Source organism: Lissotriton helveticus, chromosome 5_1 (assembly GCF_964261635.1).
Source record: "Lissotriton helveticus chromosome 5_1, aLisHel1.1, whole genome shotgun sequence".
NCBI lineage: Eukaryota > Metazoa > Chordata > Amphibia > Caudata > Salamandridae > Lissotriton > Lissotriton helveticus.
This window is the reverse complement of record NC_136065.1, coordinates 343,246,805-343,266,608: the sequence shown is the minus strand read 5'-3', so window position 1 is coordinate 343,266,608 and position 19,804 is coordinate 343,246,805. Positions and strand designations below refer to the sequence as shown.

At 43.7% G+C, this 19,804-nt stretch overlaps 1 protein-coding gene across 3 annotated transcripts in view; it reads right to left on the bottom strand.

Moving 5' to 3' along the window:
- Positions 1–19,804, bottom strand: part of PRKCZ (protein kinase C zeta) — an 865,288-nt gene that overhangs the window by 285,873 nt on the left and 559,611 nt on the right. For all 3 annotated transcript variants that reach the window (XM_078642457.1, XM_078642458.1, XM_078642459.1), the window contains one exon: positions 9,119–9,204. In XM_078642457.1, coding sequence (XP_078498583.1) covers positions 9,119–9,204 — 86 coding nt within the window. The remainder of the gene's footprint in view (positions 1–9,118; positions 9,205–19,804) is intronic.

The following is a 19,804-nucleotide window of genomic DNA, read 5'->3' as shown; positions in this document are numbered from 1 at the left end:
TTATTGAATTACGGCCTAGATGAGACCCTTGTAAACTTCCTGGCTTATTTACACACTGACTTAAAAGCACATGTCCGGATTGGGATGGGTGGAGAGGTCTCTGGAGCCATTGACATTGGCAGGGGGGTGAGACAGGGGTGCGTTTTAGCACCCCTGTTGTTTATCATCTATATCAACGGCCTATCTGGAACCCTCAAACAAGCTACTAACGATGTACCGACAATTATGGGGAAACCACTCTCAGTTTTATTATACGCGGATGACGCGGTGCTTATGGCCCGCACATCAAATGCCCTCCGTTTACTTGTTCAAAGTTTTGTTAAACATATGGAGGGACTGGATCTGCGTGTAAATTTTAAAAAGTCTTTTATCATGTCGTGTGGCCCTGGGAAGCGGAAGCTCAATACTATACACATAGGGACAGACAAACTTGATTCTGTCCCTACGTTCCCTTACTTAGGGTTGGTTTTCGCTGCGAACGGCTCGTGGAGTGGGCATTTGGCCCACGCCACGAGCAAGTTCTCGAAAGCCACCAATTCTATTCTGAGCTTGCCCCGTCCGAAGAAAATAGGTGCCACAAAAGCCATTTTAAAAATATTTAGATTACAGTGCTCGCCAGTAGCTTCTTATGGAGCAGAGGTTTGGGGGTTGGGAGATAGCGCATGCATTCAGCGGGAAGAAAGCCGCTTCTGCAGAAAATTACTGGGTGCCCCAATCTCATCCTCTGATTTTATTTGTCATAATGAATTAAACCTCCCCTATGTATGTGATTTTATCAGAGCTAGACCAGCATTATTTTGGGTTAAGGTCTGGAGGAACAATTCAGCCACTCTCACACAAAATATTATAAAAGATTGCTTAAATTGTGATCGTGGCATGAAGATCCCATGGCTCTCAGGAGTTTTTAAAACACTAAGTGCCGTGGGCAAAGGTGATCTTTTCTCCGACCCCTCCAGGATTGAGCTTAATGATAAAACAGAGGTCAAACATGCACTGTATGCACTTTTTAAATCGGAAAGGATGGTAAGAGAACTAACAAAATCAACTGTTGCTAAATATATGGGAAATTAACTGTGCAGATACCCACTCCCGCCCTACCTCACTCTACCCATGACCAACTGGGAGAGATCACTTTTGTTTCGTTTAAGAGCGGGCTCGGTGAAATTTCTGTTGTCCTTCCCTCTGGGCTATCGATATAGCACTGACTTCAAACCATGCCCGTGTGATGGTGTCAGCATACAGAATGATTTACACTTCCTATGATTCTGTAAATTTTATTTAAGATATATTAATTGGTTTTTAACTCCTAATTTTAGGAAACATCGACCCCTCTCGTTGGAAAAGTCTTATTTGATGTTGGTTTCTTTGGACTCAGATGAACTAATTTTCCGCACTAGCACTTTATTGAGACTGTTAACTCGAGTGCGTAAAATGATGGAAAATCCTTGAAATTTGCCTCATTAGAACTGTATCGTACTGTATTATATATATTTTTAAATTTGATAATCTTGTAATAATGTGTCATGCAAATGATTTGTTGTTTTAATGTGGTACTTTTATGAATTTTATGAAATTCGAATACAGGTCTTTTGAACTGAACTTGAACTGATGTTTTCACATAACTATATTGTAACTTAAACCTTTGGTTTTTTTTGGTGAATTTTGGAGTCTTTTTTTACGTAAAGTACCAATATAAAAGCTGTTATTGTAAGTAAGGCAGACCTACTGGCATGGCCAACAGGCAAGAAGCCCAAAATATAAAAGGCAGGCAATTGGCTTTATCCGGTGGCCAACACATCAACATATATAAACCAGAACTAATGTCTTGGTCATTAAACCACCATAACTAAAATGACATAATTGATAACAAAACTGTGCATGGCAAGTGGGCAATATATCGTCAGGTCCACTGGAATCATGAGATTGTGAAGCTGTGGCATTTTTCGAATAAATATGGATGTGCTGCATTTGTCACATTATCCATCATCTGCTCTATAATCTGCAGACTTTAACAAAAAAAGTTGTTTTTAGCTCAAATGGTTCAAAAGTTACAACAATCGCAGTGACACATGTTGCCGTGCAGTGGAAGGCCCTAAGCAAAGGGTGCCTGGTCACCTTTCAGTTGCTTATTGCTATATTTAAGAGTAAAACTGGTACTAGTGAGGTGCAACCTATGTCCAGACAGTGTTAACAAGTGTAAAAGTGACCAAACAAGGAAATATTAATATCACAAAATGTGCTGCATTACGTCGCATATTTTTTCTTTTCTTGCCGCATCTTTTAGTAAACCCAGCTGCATAATTTGGCTCTTCCCTGTTGCATTATTCCAGTGACCCTGGTTATAGTCACTTCAGTATAACTATTTCCGACTAACTTGATTAAATAATAAGTTTAATTGTTGAAAGGAGTACATATGAGAGAAAGATCAAAGCATGCCTCCTTTGGAAATTCCACAGCAAATAAGGCTAAAACCAGATTAAATAGTATTTGCATTTAATGTTCCAAACTTTTGCATTGACAAGAGAGAAGGCAGAATCATCTCATCACCTCTCCTTCAGCAAGACACTAAAGACTCACCTCTTCAGAGAAACCCTGATAAAAGATCTGCTGTAACCTTGTACAACTGTTCCAAATTATTCTGCATTTATCATCTTGTATTATAACATATGAATTGCACTGTTATATGTAAATTAGTAGAATACGTTTTGGGTAGGTGGATGGTTAAACAAAGTATTTAGAGGGCGTATGCTACAAGAGGCTACATTTTCCTTTGGAGCATGAGATCATCCACCTGTGGCGTCAGCTAATATAACATAACATACAACAGGAAATGACAGCCTTGGAGCCTACAGCCATCTACAATTACCCACCTAGAGCACGCTCCTAAATGAATCGGTGAAGGAATCTAGGAAGAACAAGCACTGACAAAGCCAATACGCCTTTCCTATGCAATAGCTATTGGCTTGGACAATGTGTTTAGCCATGCTGTATACCAGTGTGACTGTTGTTCAGCATGGCTAAAAGTTAGTGAGGTGGAGTCATGTACGTTGGTTTAAGGTGGCGTGGAGTGGAGGGAGTTGAGTGTCAGAGTGTTTTAGAGCGGAGTTCAGTAGAGTGTCGCGGAGTGGGATAGAGTGGAGTAGATAGTCCTAGATTCGGAGTAGAGTGACATACAGTGGAGTGTTGTGGAGGGGCGTACAGTGGAGGAGGAGTAGAGTGTTGTGGAGTAGAGTGGTGTAGAGTTAAATAGAGTGGAATATCATGAAGCAGAGTGAAGTAGAATAGTGAGGAGTAAAGTGGAGTAAATAGGAGTAAACTGGTGTAGCGTAGAGTATGCATGACGTGGTAGTGCACAGCCATTACAGCCAACACATTTTCAATTGACATGGCCATTACATTTGCACAGACACTTATAAAACTATAATGTGTGAAAATGGCATCACTAGTGTATTGATTTGTTTTGATTGTATTCAACTATTTTGTCCACCACTCCAGAATTACGAACAATTTGCTTCATTTGCGCTTTCCTAATTCTGATATACTCCGAAATAGCTCCACGGTTCATTTATAGACATCTAAATTTTGTAGTGTGCTTGGAAAAAGTCTTTCCTTTCACAACCTGAGTGGCCAGTAAGATTGTCACATAAATCCTCTTACTCTGAAGTCAGAGAAAGATCAGTAAATATCAAGCTCCCTCGGAAGACACAACAAAGGTGACAAGTTGAGAATAAAGTGTAAAGGCCCATTTACAGAAAGCAACTTATTGTGGAAGAATACAAGGAATGAAGTACTAAACATGCTATGATCCATGGGAGGGAATAACTCAATCTGGACAGCCTAAAACAAATAAAGCCAGCAAGCAACTGTGAGTTATAAAACACAAAGCCAATATTGAACAATAGGCGGAAAGCATTTCCAGGTATGCTTTCAGAATGTCCCCAAGACGTCTTTAGTAAACCAGACAGCTGCATTGTTTGGTAGGCTACGACTTAACAAAAGTGGAGCATCCTCTCCTGATAACATGAAGTCCTAATAGTATCTTAGGAAGGTAACAGCAGCAAGACAAATATCTTTCAGGCATCCAACCTAATCTCACAGCTATTCTAAAGGCTTGAACGTCGCGAGCTGCCTAGCCTTAATTAACGTTCAGTAAAGCCCTAGGCCCCCCGACTGGAAATCATGTACACATCACCTGAAAACTACCTTAATTGCAGTATCGTGTAGAAAAAGAATACACAATTTGTTCGCTTCTCTACACTCCACAGCAGACAGAAGCAGCAGGATTGCACTTTAATTCCCAACAAAGTGTGGTAGAAGAACAATTAACAGAGTCACGCAGTTAAGAGTGCCAGTAAGCGGGTTGATGTCTTCACCAAGGCAAAATGTCATACTTCGTCTTTTGCATAGGCACTGGGCTATGGTGAGTCGTCTTCAGGCTACCGAAGGACATCTAAATCGGCTTCTAAAAGACAAACAACCGTGAGCTAAATTCTGAACAACTAGGACGGTAAAGGGTAGAGTTATGGGCAGAAGTGCAGAACTCCACCTGCCCATGATGGTCCCACAGCCTAATTTTATCTGGAGGAGGAGACTTCACCGCCATATGTATTCAGTTCTTAATTTGAAAAAAACATAAGTGTTGGGCCCCAAGTTTTGCTCAGGGGTCCGCTGCCAACGCCATTGAACGTCGAGGTGCCAAATGCCAAATGATGTGTAGTCTTACATTCAACTGATGCCTTTCTCATCCATCACCAGACACTCCTTACCCCTTTATGTCACTCTTGCAAGTTTTTACTTTCTCGTGTTGTCACTTTTCTCAGTTTTCGTCTTTCTCCTTTTCTTCTTGAATGTTTCTCCCACTCTTGCTCTTGGTCTAGGTCTGATGAGGAAAACTAAGGGCCAGACCCTCAAATATTTGTGCCAGTTGGTCCGTACTTGCAAACACCAGCATAAATTAAGCAATGTGTGCATAGAGTCTGAATACCAAAACCTCTACCACCTTAAAGGAGCCATCAGAATCCGTCAGCTTGGGGACCATGCCAGTTCTGAGATGATTCTGGGGAGCAGACAAAGGTCCACAAAGGCATAGAGGAACAGACCCTTCTGATACAACTTAGTATCTTTCACATTCTCAGACAGGAAAAAGGTAACCCTTCTTTATGGATGAGAGCTGATTTTATTTATTTCAGAATTACCATCCTAAAGCACATGCCAGGACAAGAGAAGCCATGGTAGAGATGGTCTGAGATTATATTCAGATTGCAATCCATCTTATCTACTTGCAAAGAATCTGGAATAAAATCCTTATGTCCTCTCCTCTGGGCAGCAATATTAATAAACTGTACCCCATTTGTTTTTGCTCCTCTGCTACCATTGCTTAAGAACTTTAATGTGAGTGAGGAGGGAGTAGAAGGTGGTATAATAATTCTAAACTGTAAGACAGCAACTATAGTCCTTGTGCTCAGCTAAAAATATATTGAAGAATTCCTTTCAAACTGAGTTAGATCCCCCGTCATCCACACCGGAGAAACTGCCCTTTTTTTTTGTTTTAGGGGATACGGAGGTTGTTCCTGGAGGATCTTAGATGCTTTCTCCTACAGCTAAAGGTAGATTAGATAAATGAAAAAGGATGCTTCTCTTCGAAAAAGCATTTTTTGCCAGTTTGATAAAGGTCATGGCCAAAGACTTTACAGTAGCAGCCCCAAAGTTGCACACTAATGAGCTTATCAGTGGATGTCAAAAATAGCTCATTACTAAAGACGTTGAAGGCTTTCTTGTGCATCACTTTGGGGAAGTAGGAACTACGATGTACTGACACCCAACCTAATGCTCATGCCACTGCAAGGGAGTAGCCAGACAATTTAAACCCCCCCCCCCCTACTTGAACTAAAGCTCTGATGTCACCAAGCAAGTAAAGCCCAAACCTCCCTCAAAGAGCTCCCTTGACTCTTCCATCCAAGCATCTATCAATGCATGCTTTAATCCTACTATTTACATACTGATATCCAGCATTTTACCTTTACAGTCTGTCATCCGTTTATTCTTTCATCCATCATTCAGTCTTTCACCATTCCATCCATTCGTCTACCCACCCACCCGTTGGCCATGCCATTCCATCCATTCATCCGCCCATCCAACAATAACGCCTTTCAGATGATTTCTATCTACTCTTCCATCCTTTCACCAACCCATACATCCATACTCTAGGATTTCCACTTACTCTGTCATCCCTTCACTCACCCATCCATTCTTTCAGATTTCCATTTACTGTGCTATCCTTTCACCTACTGATCGATCCATCCTCTCCGATTTTCATTTACACTGCCATTCTTCCACACACACCTTCCAATCAACCTGCCCACTCATCCATCCTCTTAGATTTCCATTTACTTTGCCATCTTTTAATCCACCCATCCATCGTTTTCCAAGATTTCTATTTACTCTGCCATCTTTTCTTTCACTCATCTACCCATTCTCTCATCCACCCATCCTCTGACCCACTCATTCACCCATCTTTTTACTCATTCCTTCATCAATCCTTTAACCCATCAATCCATCCTTTCGCCCACCCATCCTTCTATCCACTCATCCATCCTTTCACCATCCATCCTTTTACCCAGCCATCCTTTCAACCCTCATACAAACTTTCACCAACTCATTCATCCATCTATACATCCATTCTTTCATCCACTCACTCATCCATCCATCCTTTCACTCATCTACCCTTTCACTCATCTACCCATTCTCTCATCCACCCATCCTCTGACCCAACTTTTAACTCATTCATCAATCCTTTCACCCATCAATCCATCCTTTCGCCCACCCATCCTTCTATCCACTAACCCATCCTTCCACCTTACATCCTTTTACCCACCCATCCTTTCAACCCTCATCCACCCTTTCACCCACTCATTCATCCATCCATCCATCTATCCATCCTTTCATGCACCCACTCACCCATCCATCCTTTTACCAACCATTCCTTCACCCATTCATTCTTTCACCCACACGTGAAATGTACCCACTAGTCCATCCTTCTTTGCCTGGTCTATCTGCCCATCTTTCAGTTCTTTCTTTTGGAGTTAATTATGAGCTATTGTCTGCCAAGTTGCAGATAAAAGAAGCCCATAAAGAACCTCACCCCTGCTGTAGCAGGTAAAGCGATGGGTTCACAAAGCCCCTGTGCCACTGTTAGCAGTGGTTGTAAGGCAAAGAGCAAACTTGGCAGCAGAAAGATAGCTGGCTTCGAACAAATCACCAGGGCTGAAAACTCACACCCTGTCGCCAGAGATAGGTTGAAAGCTGAAACATAAAAGGACTTTCACATATTACTTCACCATCCCATCAGGACAGCATCTCATGGCAAAAGTGCAGATCGAGAGATGTTCTTGCCACCTGAATGTAGGCACTTGACCTCTTTGTCTGGTACTGTGAGGTGACATGACAAGTGGCGAGGATTACACTTTTTTTTACCTTTCAACCTGTGTTTCTCAGAACTGTATTGATGTGTAGCCAGTATAAAGTCAAAGTGTATGAGTCTGGTTTGATCCACATGACTTTGAATGGAGTTGGAAGGTTTCTTGGTGTTCACCTTCACTGGAGAAAAGCCAAAGCCAGCAGGCCTTGGAGATGCAACAGTTGAACAAAGGCTTGAGCTTAAGGTCTATCAAACACCTGGGGTGTGATAGCAAGTGCCCTGACAAAAACAAATCTTTTTCAAATGGCATGGGACACCTCTCAAGTACTTTCTGGCAATACAGACCAAAGTGGTACTTGGTAACAAAGACCACAGCTTGCCCACAAGTTCAGGCAAAGGTATTTTTGACATTTCTAAATATGCTTGGAAGCCCTGTCCAGGGGCAGGGATATGTAATGTAGCCCCATCAGGTCTGGCAAAAGTGGTACAACATGAATTCTCTCAAGATGATGCCTGGATTTATTAAACAAATCCTTTCTATTTTTGAGTATCAGGAGTGGATTTGCAAGTCTCTGCTCCAGGACTCACGGGTAGCTTTCTGCCAAGACTTGTCTTGCAGCGGGGAGAACAATTTTACAAGACCTAGTATCCATACCAGAGAAACAACAATTTAAAGTATTTAAGTTATCTTATTCCATCTTTGGAACCGACTGTGATGCCAAGAACAACTTCTAGGAATTGTATTGTTTGCTGGCCTCAAGAGACATCAGTACCGTTAATTTCTCAATAAAAAGTACAAAACCCTAAAATATTCTGAATAAATTGATCTTAAAATAAAGTAACTGCCATCATTTCTGGTAACTCAGAAACAGTGATAAGTGTTGAGTAGGTTGAACAAGAAATTCTGAAAAGATAAAAAGTAAAGGCCTTGCTTAACAAAGTGTTCCATAGGAATAGTGATAAAAAAAATTTTAAAAAGAATTTAAGGGCAACATGAAAATAGTGTTTTGAAGAGTGATTCGATCTAACAATTGCAAATTAAAATTCAATGGAGCAATTTAACAACATACATTGTCATAACAAACATGTAATAGCCCATTTACACTGAGTATATGCAAAGAAAGAAATACGAGAGAAATAAGACATATGCCTTGGAACAATCTTAGCAAGCAGAATGAATTCACATTCTTCAAAGAAATAGGGGAAAAGGTCACAGCAACAAACAGCATAAAAAATGTATGTGCAACCTTCATGAAAAAAGCACCCGAGATCTTAGAAAATAAGGCTCTTCGAGGGCTTCATAAGCATTTGTAGCGGCAGTGGCGTATCGAGGATGCCGGGAGTGGAAATACAAGACAGCGGCATGCCGCCCCAACCCTCCACCCCGGGGTTATCTACGTCAAATACAGCCATTATAGGGTTCCAAAGCGCCCTCGTGCCCCTGGTGTCACTGCACTTGCTGCACTGCTGGTAAGAACGCCCCTGTACAGTGGAAGGCATTCCTTAAACAGGCAGGGCGGTCCGCACCCTAGCTTGTGACGAACACAGGGATTCCCTCAGACACCGCTCCGTGCTTGACACACACGTCACGGCGCTATACGTGAATATGAGGCGGGGCAATACTGTTCCTCGAGGCAAACTACACATTATGCAAGCTGCGACAACGGAGCTTTCTTGAAAAGGTTATTAAAATGTGCTCACTCTGTTAAAGCGTTTGGCTTGAAAGAGATGCCCGTTCACCCGGTACAGCTTCCTCCATCTTCTGGCCCCGCGTCGGTAGATCGATTCTGTGGAGAGAAAGAGTGGAGTGTGAGCGAGCAGCGGGGAGCCACAGCAGGCGCAGAGTGACAGACGCACACACACAAACACACACTGCGAAGCATGATGCGGCGAGGAACCACCTTGACTCTAATGCGCAAACAGCAATCTGTGCTGCTCCATCAAAGGCTGACAGTGCCTGGCGAGGTGGCCTCATTCCTGCACACCCCGTTTTCGCCATCACAGCGTTTGATAATATTCGTGACATCCTAGTGGTGCGAGGTGGAGAGGGGGCGAGGGGGGGCAGATGGAGCGATTAAAGCCGCAGTAACCGACTGCGCCGTTCTAACACCACCACTGAACCGCATCCACTTCCATGCTAGGTGAAAATGAAATGTATCGCTTTAAAAACACAGGACTTGTTCGCCAGTAAGCAGCGAGAAGTGTGTTCATCTCTACATGCTTTTCTCACCTTTTCTGTATGTAAAAATCAGTTACACGCCCCTCTGAAAAGTGTTATGAAAGGGAAATGCATCATCATAGCTTGAATTGCAAATGACCTCTGGAGCAAACGCGTGCCTTGAATGCTTTTCAGACAGAAGTGTGCATTTAAGATAGTGTCAGACTGGTAGGCCCGAGGCATTGTTCTGAGCCCAGGGGAGGGACATTAAGACGGGGTTTCCCCCACTGCTGTTACTGGTGCACAACATCACCCACAGCCATCTTAAACAAGCACTGGCATAGCCAATAGGTTTCGCCTTTAGGACCTTATAAGTATTTAGCCATGCAGCAGATTAGTCTGGATGCTATAATATATACTGTAACTTCATGATGCTGCATAAATGTGGCCGTGTAAGAAGCCTCAGAAAAGCTTGCAGGGCTAGGGCAGAGTGCCTAGCAGAGTAATATGCAGCGGTAACAACTTTGAAATCACCAAGCGGATTCCAAAGCTAAGGAAAAAAACTAGAATTCGATGTGAGACCAAGAATCTGGCGCCCCCCTCCCCCCCCCCAAAAAAAATATGCAGAATATACAATTAGAAATGATGTTGCCTTTTTGTAGCTCTCGAATAAGCAGGTGTTCGTGTAACACAACTCATTGGTATTCAATTTTACCGACCTAATAAGAATGAAAGGCTGCGTAAGCCCGATGGTTTGCATGCCTGTGTCCCACAGATGACGTTAATGCAAGCGCTCCGATACACTGGACAGTTCAAGGCTCCTTGTTCGCTATTAGTTAGTGGTGCTAAGAGGAATTACATGGCTACCGAGAGCCTCCCTTTTAAATGCACCTCTCATTACTGTTGCTGATTCACAAGTGTGCCAAATACGATCAACTCGCAGCAAGAATACCTCATATCTAGGGTTGTCACCGGATCGGTTTTCTACAGGCACCTCCGGTATTTGAGTGTCTTAACAGATACAGAATTAAGCAACATCACCAAAAGCCAGTATTTTTATCCCTCATCTGTACATACTTCAAAAAGCAAATATAAACAGAAAGCACATTTAAATATGTTCTAGATCTGCGTGAATGAGCCATGACTAATAATTAAAATAAACAATAACAGGAAAGTAATGTTACGAAGGTATGAATACGATTTTGTTTACAGTTCTATTACGTATCCAGGCCTATGTAGCCTCATACAAGTAAATAACAAGCAATGGACTGACCTAAAGCCCACTATATGTATATAACTGAATTTATTGGAGACAATAGGTCTTTGGAAACAAACAACTTAAGAAGTCTGTAGGTGAGAACTTAAAAGTAAAGTGTCCGGTGGGGTTGGGATCTGTAAGAGTATGCAACAGATACGCTTAGCAAAGGATTCTACTAAAGCTTGTGGGTCTCATTCTTAAACATATGAATAAATCTGCATCCAGAAATTCATGACAACATGTATCTGTACACTTATTTATTTTGTGAATTCTCAACAGTATTGCTAGCTACAACAGAAAACCCAAATAGCAGCAGATTTCCAGTATTCATCCTGGAACCCTTTGTGAGGCCCATATTCTCCTGATGAAAACCCATGTGCAAACTACACCTGCAAACGTTGCTTTTTCATGTGGAAAACTTTTTTCTACCTGGAGTAAGGCGACCTCGTCCATGCAAAGAAGTAGGTTTAAGGTGATTTGTTTCTTAAAAATAAATCAGTTGCATGTTTAAAATAAAGATACAGCATCCCACCAAGAGCTGTGCAGTTCTTCAGTCTGTCAACTATTCACTGATGCTCTCAACGTACTTGTATTCTGCAGGAATCGTACTCTAAAGACATGACATACTGCTAAACACCCTTACACCAAGACTGTGTGACCTACCAGAAAACCACATTAGAGTAAAGAGATGACAGAAAGTCCTTCCTCTACATCCTTGGCCATTTCTGGGGGAGTATCTTTCGCACCCTTGATACTGGATTAATTCCCATAACAGCAATAAATCGCTAAACATTTCTAAGGTCTTCCACCGCAAGATAGCAGACATCCACGGCAGCTTCAACACCCAGACAGCCCCAACAGACAGCAACACAACAGACCCTCCGCACACCATCGACCACGAACCCCTGCTAGCCTGGGCCAGCGTGAGCATCGATGACACCATCAAGACCATGCGCACAATCCACTCTGGCTCTTCGTCAGACCCATTCCCGCACCACGTCTTCAACAGAGCAAGCAGCTCCATCGCACCCCACCTGCGCAACGTCATAAATCTTTCCCTCGAGACCGCGACCTTCCCAGAGTTCTGGAAACACGGCGAGATCAACGCCCTACTCAAAAAACCTAAGCCAGACCCAAGAGACCTCAAGAACTTACGGCCCATCTCTCTGCTCCCCTTCCCGGCCAAGGTCATCGAGAAAACCGTCAACAGACAGCTAACCCGATACCTCGAAGAAAACAGAATCCTGCACCCTTCCCAGTCAGGGTTTGTCAGCGACCACAGCACCGAGACTGCCCTCATCGCCGCCACCGGCGACATCGGGACCCTGCTGGACAACGGAGAGATCGCAGCACTCATCCTCCTACACCTCTCTGCCGCCTTCGACACCGTCTGCCACCGCACACTACGCGCACGCCTCCACACCGCAGGGATCCAAGACAAAGCTCTGGATTGGACCACCTCCTTCCTCTCCGTCAGAACCCAGAGCGTCCGCCTCCCCCATTCCGTTTCAAAGCCTCCGAGATCATCTGCGGCGTACCCCAGGGATCCTCCCTCAGCCTGACGCTGTTCAACATTTACATGGCCCCGCTCGCACATGTAGCCCGACAGTACGACCTCAACATAATCTCCTACGCCGACGACACTCAGCTGATCCTCTCCCTCACCAAGGACCCCATCACCGCCAAAGCCAACCTCCACGAAGGAATGAAGGCCGTCGCTGACTGGATGAAGACCAGCTGTCTGAAGCTGAACTCGGACAAGATGAAGGTCCTCATCCTCGGCTCCAACCCTTCTGCCTGGGACGACTCCTGGTGGCCGACAGCACTGGGGGCAGCCCAGACACCCACGCAACCTGGGAATCATCCTCAACTCAACGCTCTCAATGACCAAGCAAGTCAACGCCATCTCCTCCTCCTGCTTCAACACCCTCTGCATGCTCCGCAAGATCTACAGATGGATCCTGACAGATACAAGAAAGACAGTCACCCAGGCCCTCGTCAGCAGCAGACTCGACTACGGAAACGCCCTCTACGTGGGGAGTCCCTACCGAGCTCATCAAACTACAACGCATCCAAAACGCCTCGGCACGACTGATCCTCGACGTACCACGCCACGGCCACATCACCCCTCACCTGAGAAACCTGCACTGGCTCCCCATCAACAAGAGGATATCCTTCAAGCTCCTCACCCACGCACACAAGGCACTCCACAAGACCGGCCCAGCCTACTTCAACAGACGGCTCTCCTTCTACATCCCCAACCACCAGCTACGCTCCGCCGACCTCTCACTCGCCATCCGAAGAACAACCACCGGTGGGAGATCCTTCTCCAACCTCGCCACCAAGCCATGGAACACCCTCCCACTGAGCCTACGACAGACCCAAGACCTGCTGACCTTCAGGAGGATACTCAAGACCTGGCTGTTCGATCAGTAGCCCCCCCCCCTCCCTCTCAGCACCTTGAGACCCTCACGGGTATGTAGTACGCTTTACAAATGATTGATTGATTGATAAGGTTTGAATGCATCAGAATATGCATTGTGAATACCAACACACGTTTCAGCTTGTGAGAATGCGCAAACATCTAGAGAATTCCTGCCTAGGAATTCCCACTAATGAGGAATATTAAGTGAATAAATCCATGTATAAGTGTGAAGCCAGGTGTTCTGAAATGCAAAAGTGGCTTTGTGCTGGCAAAACAAGCTGTTTGTCGGGGTATGTCTGGCTTAGGTGTCCAAACAGTTTTAAGTATTGGGCCTGTAGGTTTCACTACCTGGCCAGGCCTACGAATGAAGGAGATACTATATTTTTTGTTTCTCTTTCAAGCAACAGAATAACAGAAAAACATCTCGCTTGACATTTGTAATTTTAAAGGCCGAAATGAAATAACGGATGCACACTTGTTTCCCTGCCCAGCTGTATTTCTTGGTGAGATCTTGAACATTCGAGTTTTTTGGCATGCCAACTAGCAAATTACATTGCAGCTATCAAGGCAGCCAGTAATAAAGAAATAAATGAACACCTGAGAAACAAGATAACTTCTGGAATGTTATAAATGTAGGGGTGGGGCACGGACATAAATAGTGCACCCCACTTCCAGCAGCATTTAAGAAATTCAATAGCTTTAAAGAAGCTGAAGGGCCAAAGAGGAACACAAAGACACAGACTGTGTAAGTTGTAGGTTTGCAACACTCGTTCCTGCCCCTGCAGTACAAATTTAGAACAGTCACAAGTTGCATTCTAAAGCGAAGAATGTTTCTTTTACTCATATATATATATATATATATATATATATATATATATATATATATATATATATATATATATATATATATATATATAGCTTGATGATTATATCCCGGAAGAAGCATTAAAAAGCCTTCATAACATTTGCTGTACTTCGCTTCAGTACAGGCACTGTCAAAACGGATTTACTTCGCACTGACGTGTTCTGAAGGTGTCAAAAGCATAACACAAATGACTTCATAAGTTATTTTGTGACAAAGCACCCTAACATATTTGCCCCTGGCCCAATATTTATGCCTTCTTTGCCTTTTAATCTAGTATAAAAAGGGCTACTGCAAACTACCTTTTGGCACTTAACTGCTGGCACAGCATGCAGCATTTTAAATTCCATACTATAGTATTAAATTCGAAAGTATAGCGCTAGGGTGTGGCTGAAAAGCAGGATAGGCGCTATAAAAAACCTCTAACACAAATAATAACAAGAAAAGGGCGCAGGTGGGAGCAGGGGAGAAAACAGATACAAGGGTGTATTAGGGACTGGGTGGAAAATGTAACAGGGATTGGGAAGGGGTGAGTGGGAGGTGCCGGCAGCTTCATGGAGCTGGTGATTTAAAAAATGCCAGTTGAGGCAGAGAGGGGATGTGGCGTATCATCTAGAGCTGCAGACTTTGAAACTGAGGAACCAGGCTCGAGTGTTTTTGTTATTTATTTTTTACACAGTGTTTGGCTAAACAGTATGTTTACTGTGATGCCTTAGAGCACGCACACTGGCCTCCCGGCCCACCGAGCCCCTCACTAATTCTTAAGATTACCCAAAAACCATACCTGTATGCCATTAACAGCGCTAATACATAACACAGTTATCCACTCACTCTCGCACGGGCATTAATCTCCCAAGTAATTGAAGCCTCTGCTCCATATTATTGCAATTAGGCCAGCGTCATATTAGATGCAATTTACGTGTATATATTTTATTTTTTTAATCTTTACTTCTGTTCCATTAGCAGTTGGGAATTTCCTAATTGCACGAAATAAAGTAATTCTCCCTTTTAAGATAGCGACAAATTCATTTAGCCATCTAAACACCATAGCAGGCTCGCTCATATGACTCCATTGGTGCCACACCTGTGCACTGAGCAAGCAATATACACTTCCACCAATTGCGCCCCATGCATTCCTCACTCCTCCTGGCCCTGCTAAAATGACCGGGGTACAACACCCCTTTTTTACCTAGCAAGACCTGCATGAGGGCCATATTTGCGATATACATGCATCTCCACTGCTGCCCTTGGATGGTGGTGGCCACTTTCTGGTGTACTTCTCAGAAACCAACAATATACATTAGCACTGGTGCCTGGCATACAACCCAAAAAATAAAATGTCCCCTCCTGGTAACCCAATGGCACCCTAGACCCATCTAAATAAATGCGGCCCACTCTTCAAATCTTACAGTAAAGAGCCATGGTGGGTAGCTATAGAGGTGTGAATAGAGGCTATGGGTGAGGGGTGGGGTGGTATGCGTGAGTACGCGGTCCATGACGAATGCTTGCGGGGAGGGGGGTCCAGCACGCTAAATCTGCTTCTTCAGCTGTGCGCGTACACCAGAACACAAGTCAAGGCAATGTAAAAAAAACTGGGCGAAACGAACTGAAGTGGGCAGGAGTGAAATGACATGTAGCGAGCCCGTCGCCTTGGGCCGGAACAACACACAAAAAGGAGGGGCAAAGGGCCACGCTATAGTACTCAAAAGTAAGGAATTTAGAAAGGCACAGGGCAGAACCAAGGAAAAGCGATGGGCGGGCTTGACGCTCATATACTGAATATTAGAATCCTAACAGAGGTTCAAGTAAAACACTTAAAATAATGAAAAATACAAAATAACATACCCAGAAGATTTTTAAATTATGCAAGAAAGGAAAAGAAAAACAACATAGTTTCCAATCAACAATAAAAGGAGGAAACGCCCAGGTATTATTTGGACAAACGATATGCTCTATAATTGTACATGAGGAAGCAAACAAGAAACATGGACCTTTGTCCTGCCCTTCGGCTCTTCAAAAGGTAAACTGACCTTATAAACAATCCATGTGTAAAATAAAATGGCACCAAAACTATTTTGTTTGTCAGATTTTCAGGGAACATGCAAGGTTCGCAAATCACATTACATAGCTACATGGAGAGCATCTCACAAGCTGCAGCTAACCCAAGTATAGTATTCTTCGACATAACCATTTTGCTCTTCGTCCAAATATAGTCTTCCTACTATGTCCACATAAACTACGATCCCGGTTTGCATTTACATTGGGAGCGTTAGCCAATAAGTTAAAAGTCTTGAGAAAAGAGTGATTATTACAACCTAAGAAATGTAAATCTCAATACCTGTTTGTAACAAAGACCTTTCCCATTACATTTGGAAGGGAACCTACTATGTATTTTTATGATACACTTCACAAAAGTTACTGATACACTTCACAAAAGTTACTTACACACAGCTGAAGAATTTGATTGTTAATTATATGATATGCTTAACTAGAATTTGAAATCCTTTGTTACATGATATGTACTTGCTTCAACTGATTTATTCTATAAGCGTTGCCAAGCAACAACCCACCCAACCACAGACTGCGTTCCAGAGACCTTCAACTAAGTTCTCCTAGTAACAGCGTTGACAAGGTACTTACGACATCCTTTTATCCTATGTTTGCTGCACCACCTTGATGCTTCATCACAGTTTGTATATGCTGAGCAAGATACGGTTCTTTTATATTTATCTGAGACCCAGGGAGAGAGAAACTACTTCCAATCTAATCAGTTGACTTTTAGTTAAACAGTAGTTCAGGAACTCCTTTGCATTGATGAAAATAAATCAATTGGCAAAGTTCTGGAAGGAAGAGATAGCAGACAGTTGGAACTCAGCATTCAATAACTCGTGGTGGTGTGAAGGATTTGTTTTTACGGTCTTTCTTCAGTGTTTATGTCGGACAGGTTTTTAACAGACTAGAATGCATCATTTGTATGCTGCCTTTTGGAAGGGAGTACAACATGAACTCTCATCACTTCAGTGTGCTACCATCAAATGGGAATGAACTACTTAGTGAAATAGTTCACTTCCAGTTGAAAACCTCAGAGAGAAAAAAGGGTTGAAATATGACATATAGCAGCAGTCAAGTATTTATTGTCACATGATTAATCTTTTTTAGTCTTTCTTCTATATCTGAATATGTTAAAGCATAAATAATGTAGGGCAATTGTTGTCCAAAAGAGCCAGGACTTCAGCCTACAGAATAGACAAATTGCCCCCTGAAAGCCAGCTGATGTCGTTGGAATATGCAGTGGACGAGACAAGAAGGGCAGGGTGTAACCCTGTTGGACTATTTGGAGGACCCACAGGTTGGGGGCAATGTTCTTCCACCCTTGGAGGTAATACTTTATCCTGCCACATACAGAATGCCCATGCCCCGCCAAGGGCAAAACTAAAGCAGCTTGGAAGCTGAAGCGGGATGGGCCGGGGAGATTGGGTAGTACGTTAACCCTGCTGGCCTGGACGATGACAGCCAGATCCCTGGCCCGGCCTCTAAACAACCGGGGGGCGAACTGCTGACGTGGGTGGGGGACCTTCATGTTGTTTGTAAGTCACACTCCTCTGAAGCCTCAAAAAGAGCAGATGTGTTGGGGATACAGCTGTATGGGCACAGAAAGACCGAAAGAGCTTTCGGTGTCCCCGATTTCTTTAAAGCGCTCCAATGTAGATTCTGCTTTGTCTCCAAAGAGGTAGGTACTAACAAATGGCCACATATCCATCAATGACAACCTGGACTTCATACAAACAACAAGTGGATCTCATTCACGCGTGGCATCGAAGCAACACGCTGGTACCACCACACTGCCTTAACAGTGATGTCCAGCCCTTAACAGATGACATGCTTTGCCACAACTTGGACATCGTGAATGATTTGTGCTACTCTGGTGCGAAATTAATTGTAGAGTAATGGCAAGATTTCAATCACAGTGTCCCACAATGCATGTGAACGCGGCCAATGCTAGCTGCTTCCTTGGACATAGAGAAGAGCAAAACTAACTGAGGAAATAAATATTTTGCTAAATGTCTCTATACGTTTTGATCCCCTATCTGGAAGAGTTGTAGAGCATAAAAGTTTTGGTTAACCCTACATGCAGATGCATGGACCTCTGGACAGTAAGTGAGGAAGGAAGGGCCACCTGGGGATGGTCTGTGGCGTATGGACACTTACCTATCTACTGGTAGGCAAGAGCAAACCTTGACTCAACTGCCCATTAACATGTCCGTGAGGGCCTTAATAAAAGGTAAAAGTGGCTCTGTGGAAGCCTGTTCAGGATGCAGAACATCTGACAAGACAATAGTTTTGACTTTTACATATGGTAGCTGCAAGCCTAAGACTCTGGCCACACACCTCAACACTACAGCAAATGGTTCCGATTCTTTTGTCTTGAGCATGTGCAACATGGGTGGAGGGTTGAAGGGCAGGGGAGGTGGAGGAATTACAAGCCAGTGTCAGGGGAAGTGTCCAAACCAATGGCCTCTTGTAAATCCACGAGGAACTTGTGGTCATCCTTATAAAGGGATGCATCATCCATGTGATCACAATTTTTTGGGATTGAATTCTGACTGTAGCCAACATTGCCTGGGTGATCAAAATGGAGGTGTGCTTGCAGGCTACTCCTAGGTAATGTCAACGTCCGGTCTGAATCAGGTTGCATATGGTCATGTTCTGATGCGACTTTGAATGAGGTTTTGTTGGATTTGTTTTGGAGCTGGACATAACAATCGCGTCATCTCCAGCAGTTTTCCGGTGTCAATGTAGCGGGTCAATAGGCACAGACAGGGTTGAGGGTGGATCTGTTGACTGTAAGCTGACTGGAGGATTGCTCATATACGTAGAGCCTGATGTGGCATAGGGTCAGACTGATTTGCATATGGCCATGTCTGAACTGGGGTGGCGGAGTGAGCTAAAGAACGATGATGGATTAAACCCAGATCAGTTGACTGGGGGTGAGTGCTTGCAATGTTCAACACTCCGTCCATCATCCACTTTGGTTGTGCACCAGAGGGCGCCAGAAAGGTCCCAACATGGCATCTTTGAAAGCATCTATGTGCTGCGATGTCACCATTGAACATGGGAATTTGAGGTGCATCGGGATAAGTTGGGGGAATCGGTTCCATGGTAGGAAACTGGGGCAGAGACCAAGAATCACTGTGACATCTGCACGACTAATGTGTGATGGAATCCCATATGTGTTTAGCACGCATGTCTTCATCACGCCAGCATTTGACCAAACGTGTCATTACACAACACGTTCCTTTAGCATGCAAGTTGTTACAACAACTCCAGTATGTGCAACAGTAGGGACAGTGTTGGACTTAAAATCCAACACCTCTCTATCAATGCGCCCCACCAAAGCAAGTCTTTGTAATGACTTGCGTGCTAATCGAAAGATTGGTAAGTACCTGTTCGTTCTATTGCCGGCGCTGTAAACCCACAGTGTGATTCCGGCTTAGTTTTAAAGTAATGTTTTTTCCCTATGCGACTTCTCTGGGCTAGAGTGCCAGCATGGGAAGAATCGCGCTTAGTTTTTCTTGCTTGAGAATGCGAGGAAGATGTTTTGGGGAACGGTGTCCATAGCAGAAGTAAGTCTGTACACTTAACTTAGATCAAGGGCAGGACTTATGTGCTTTCGGCCAGTGTTC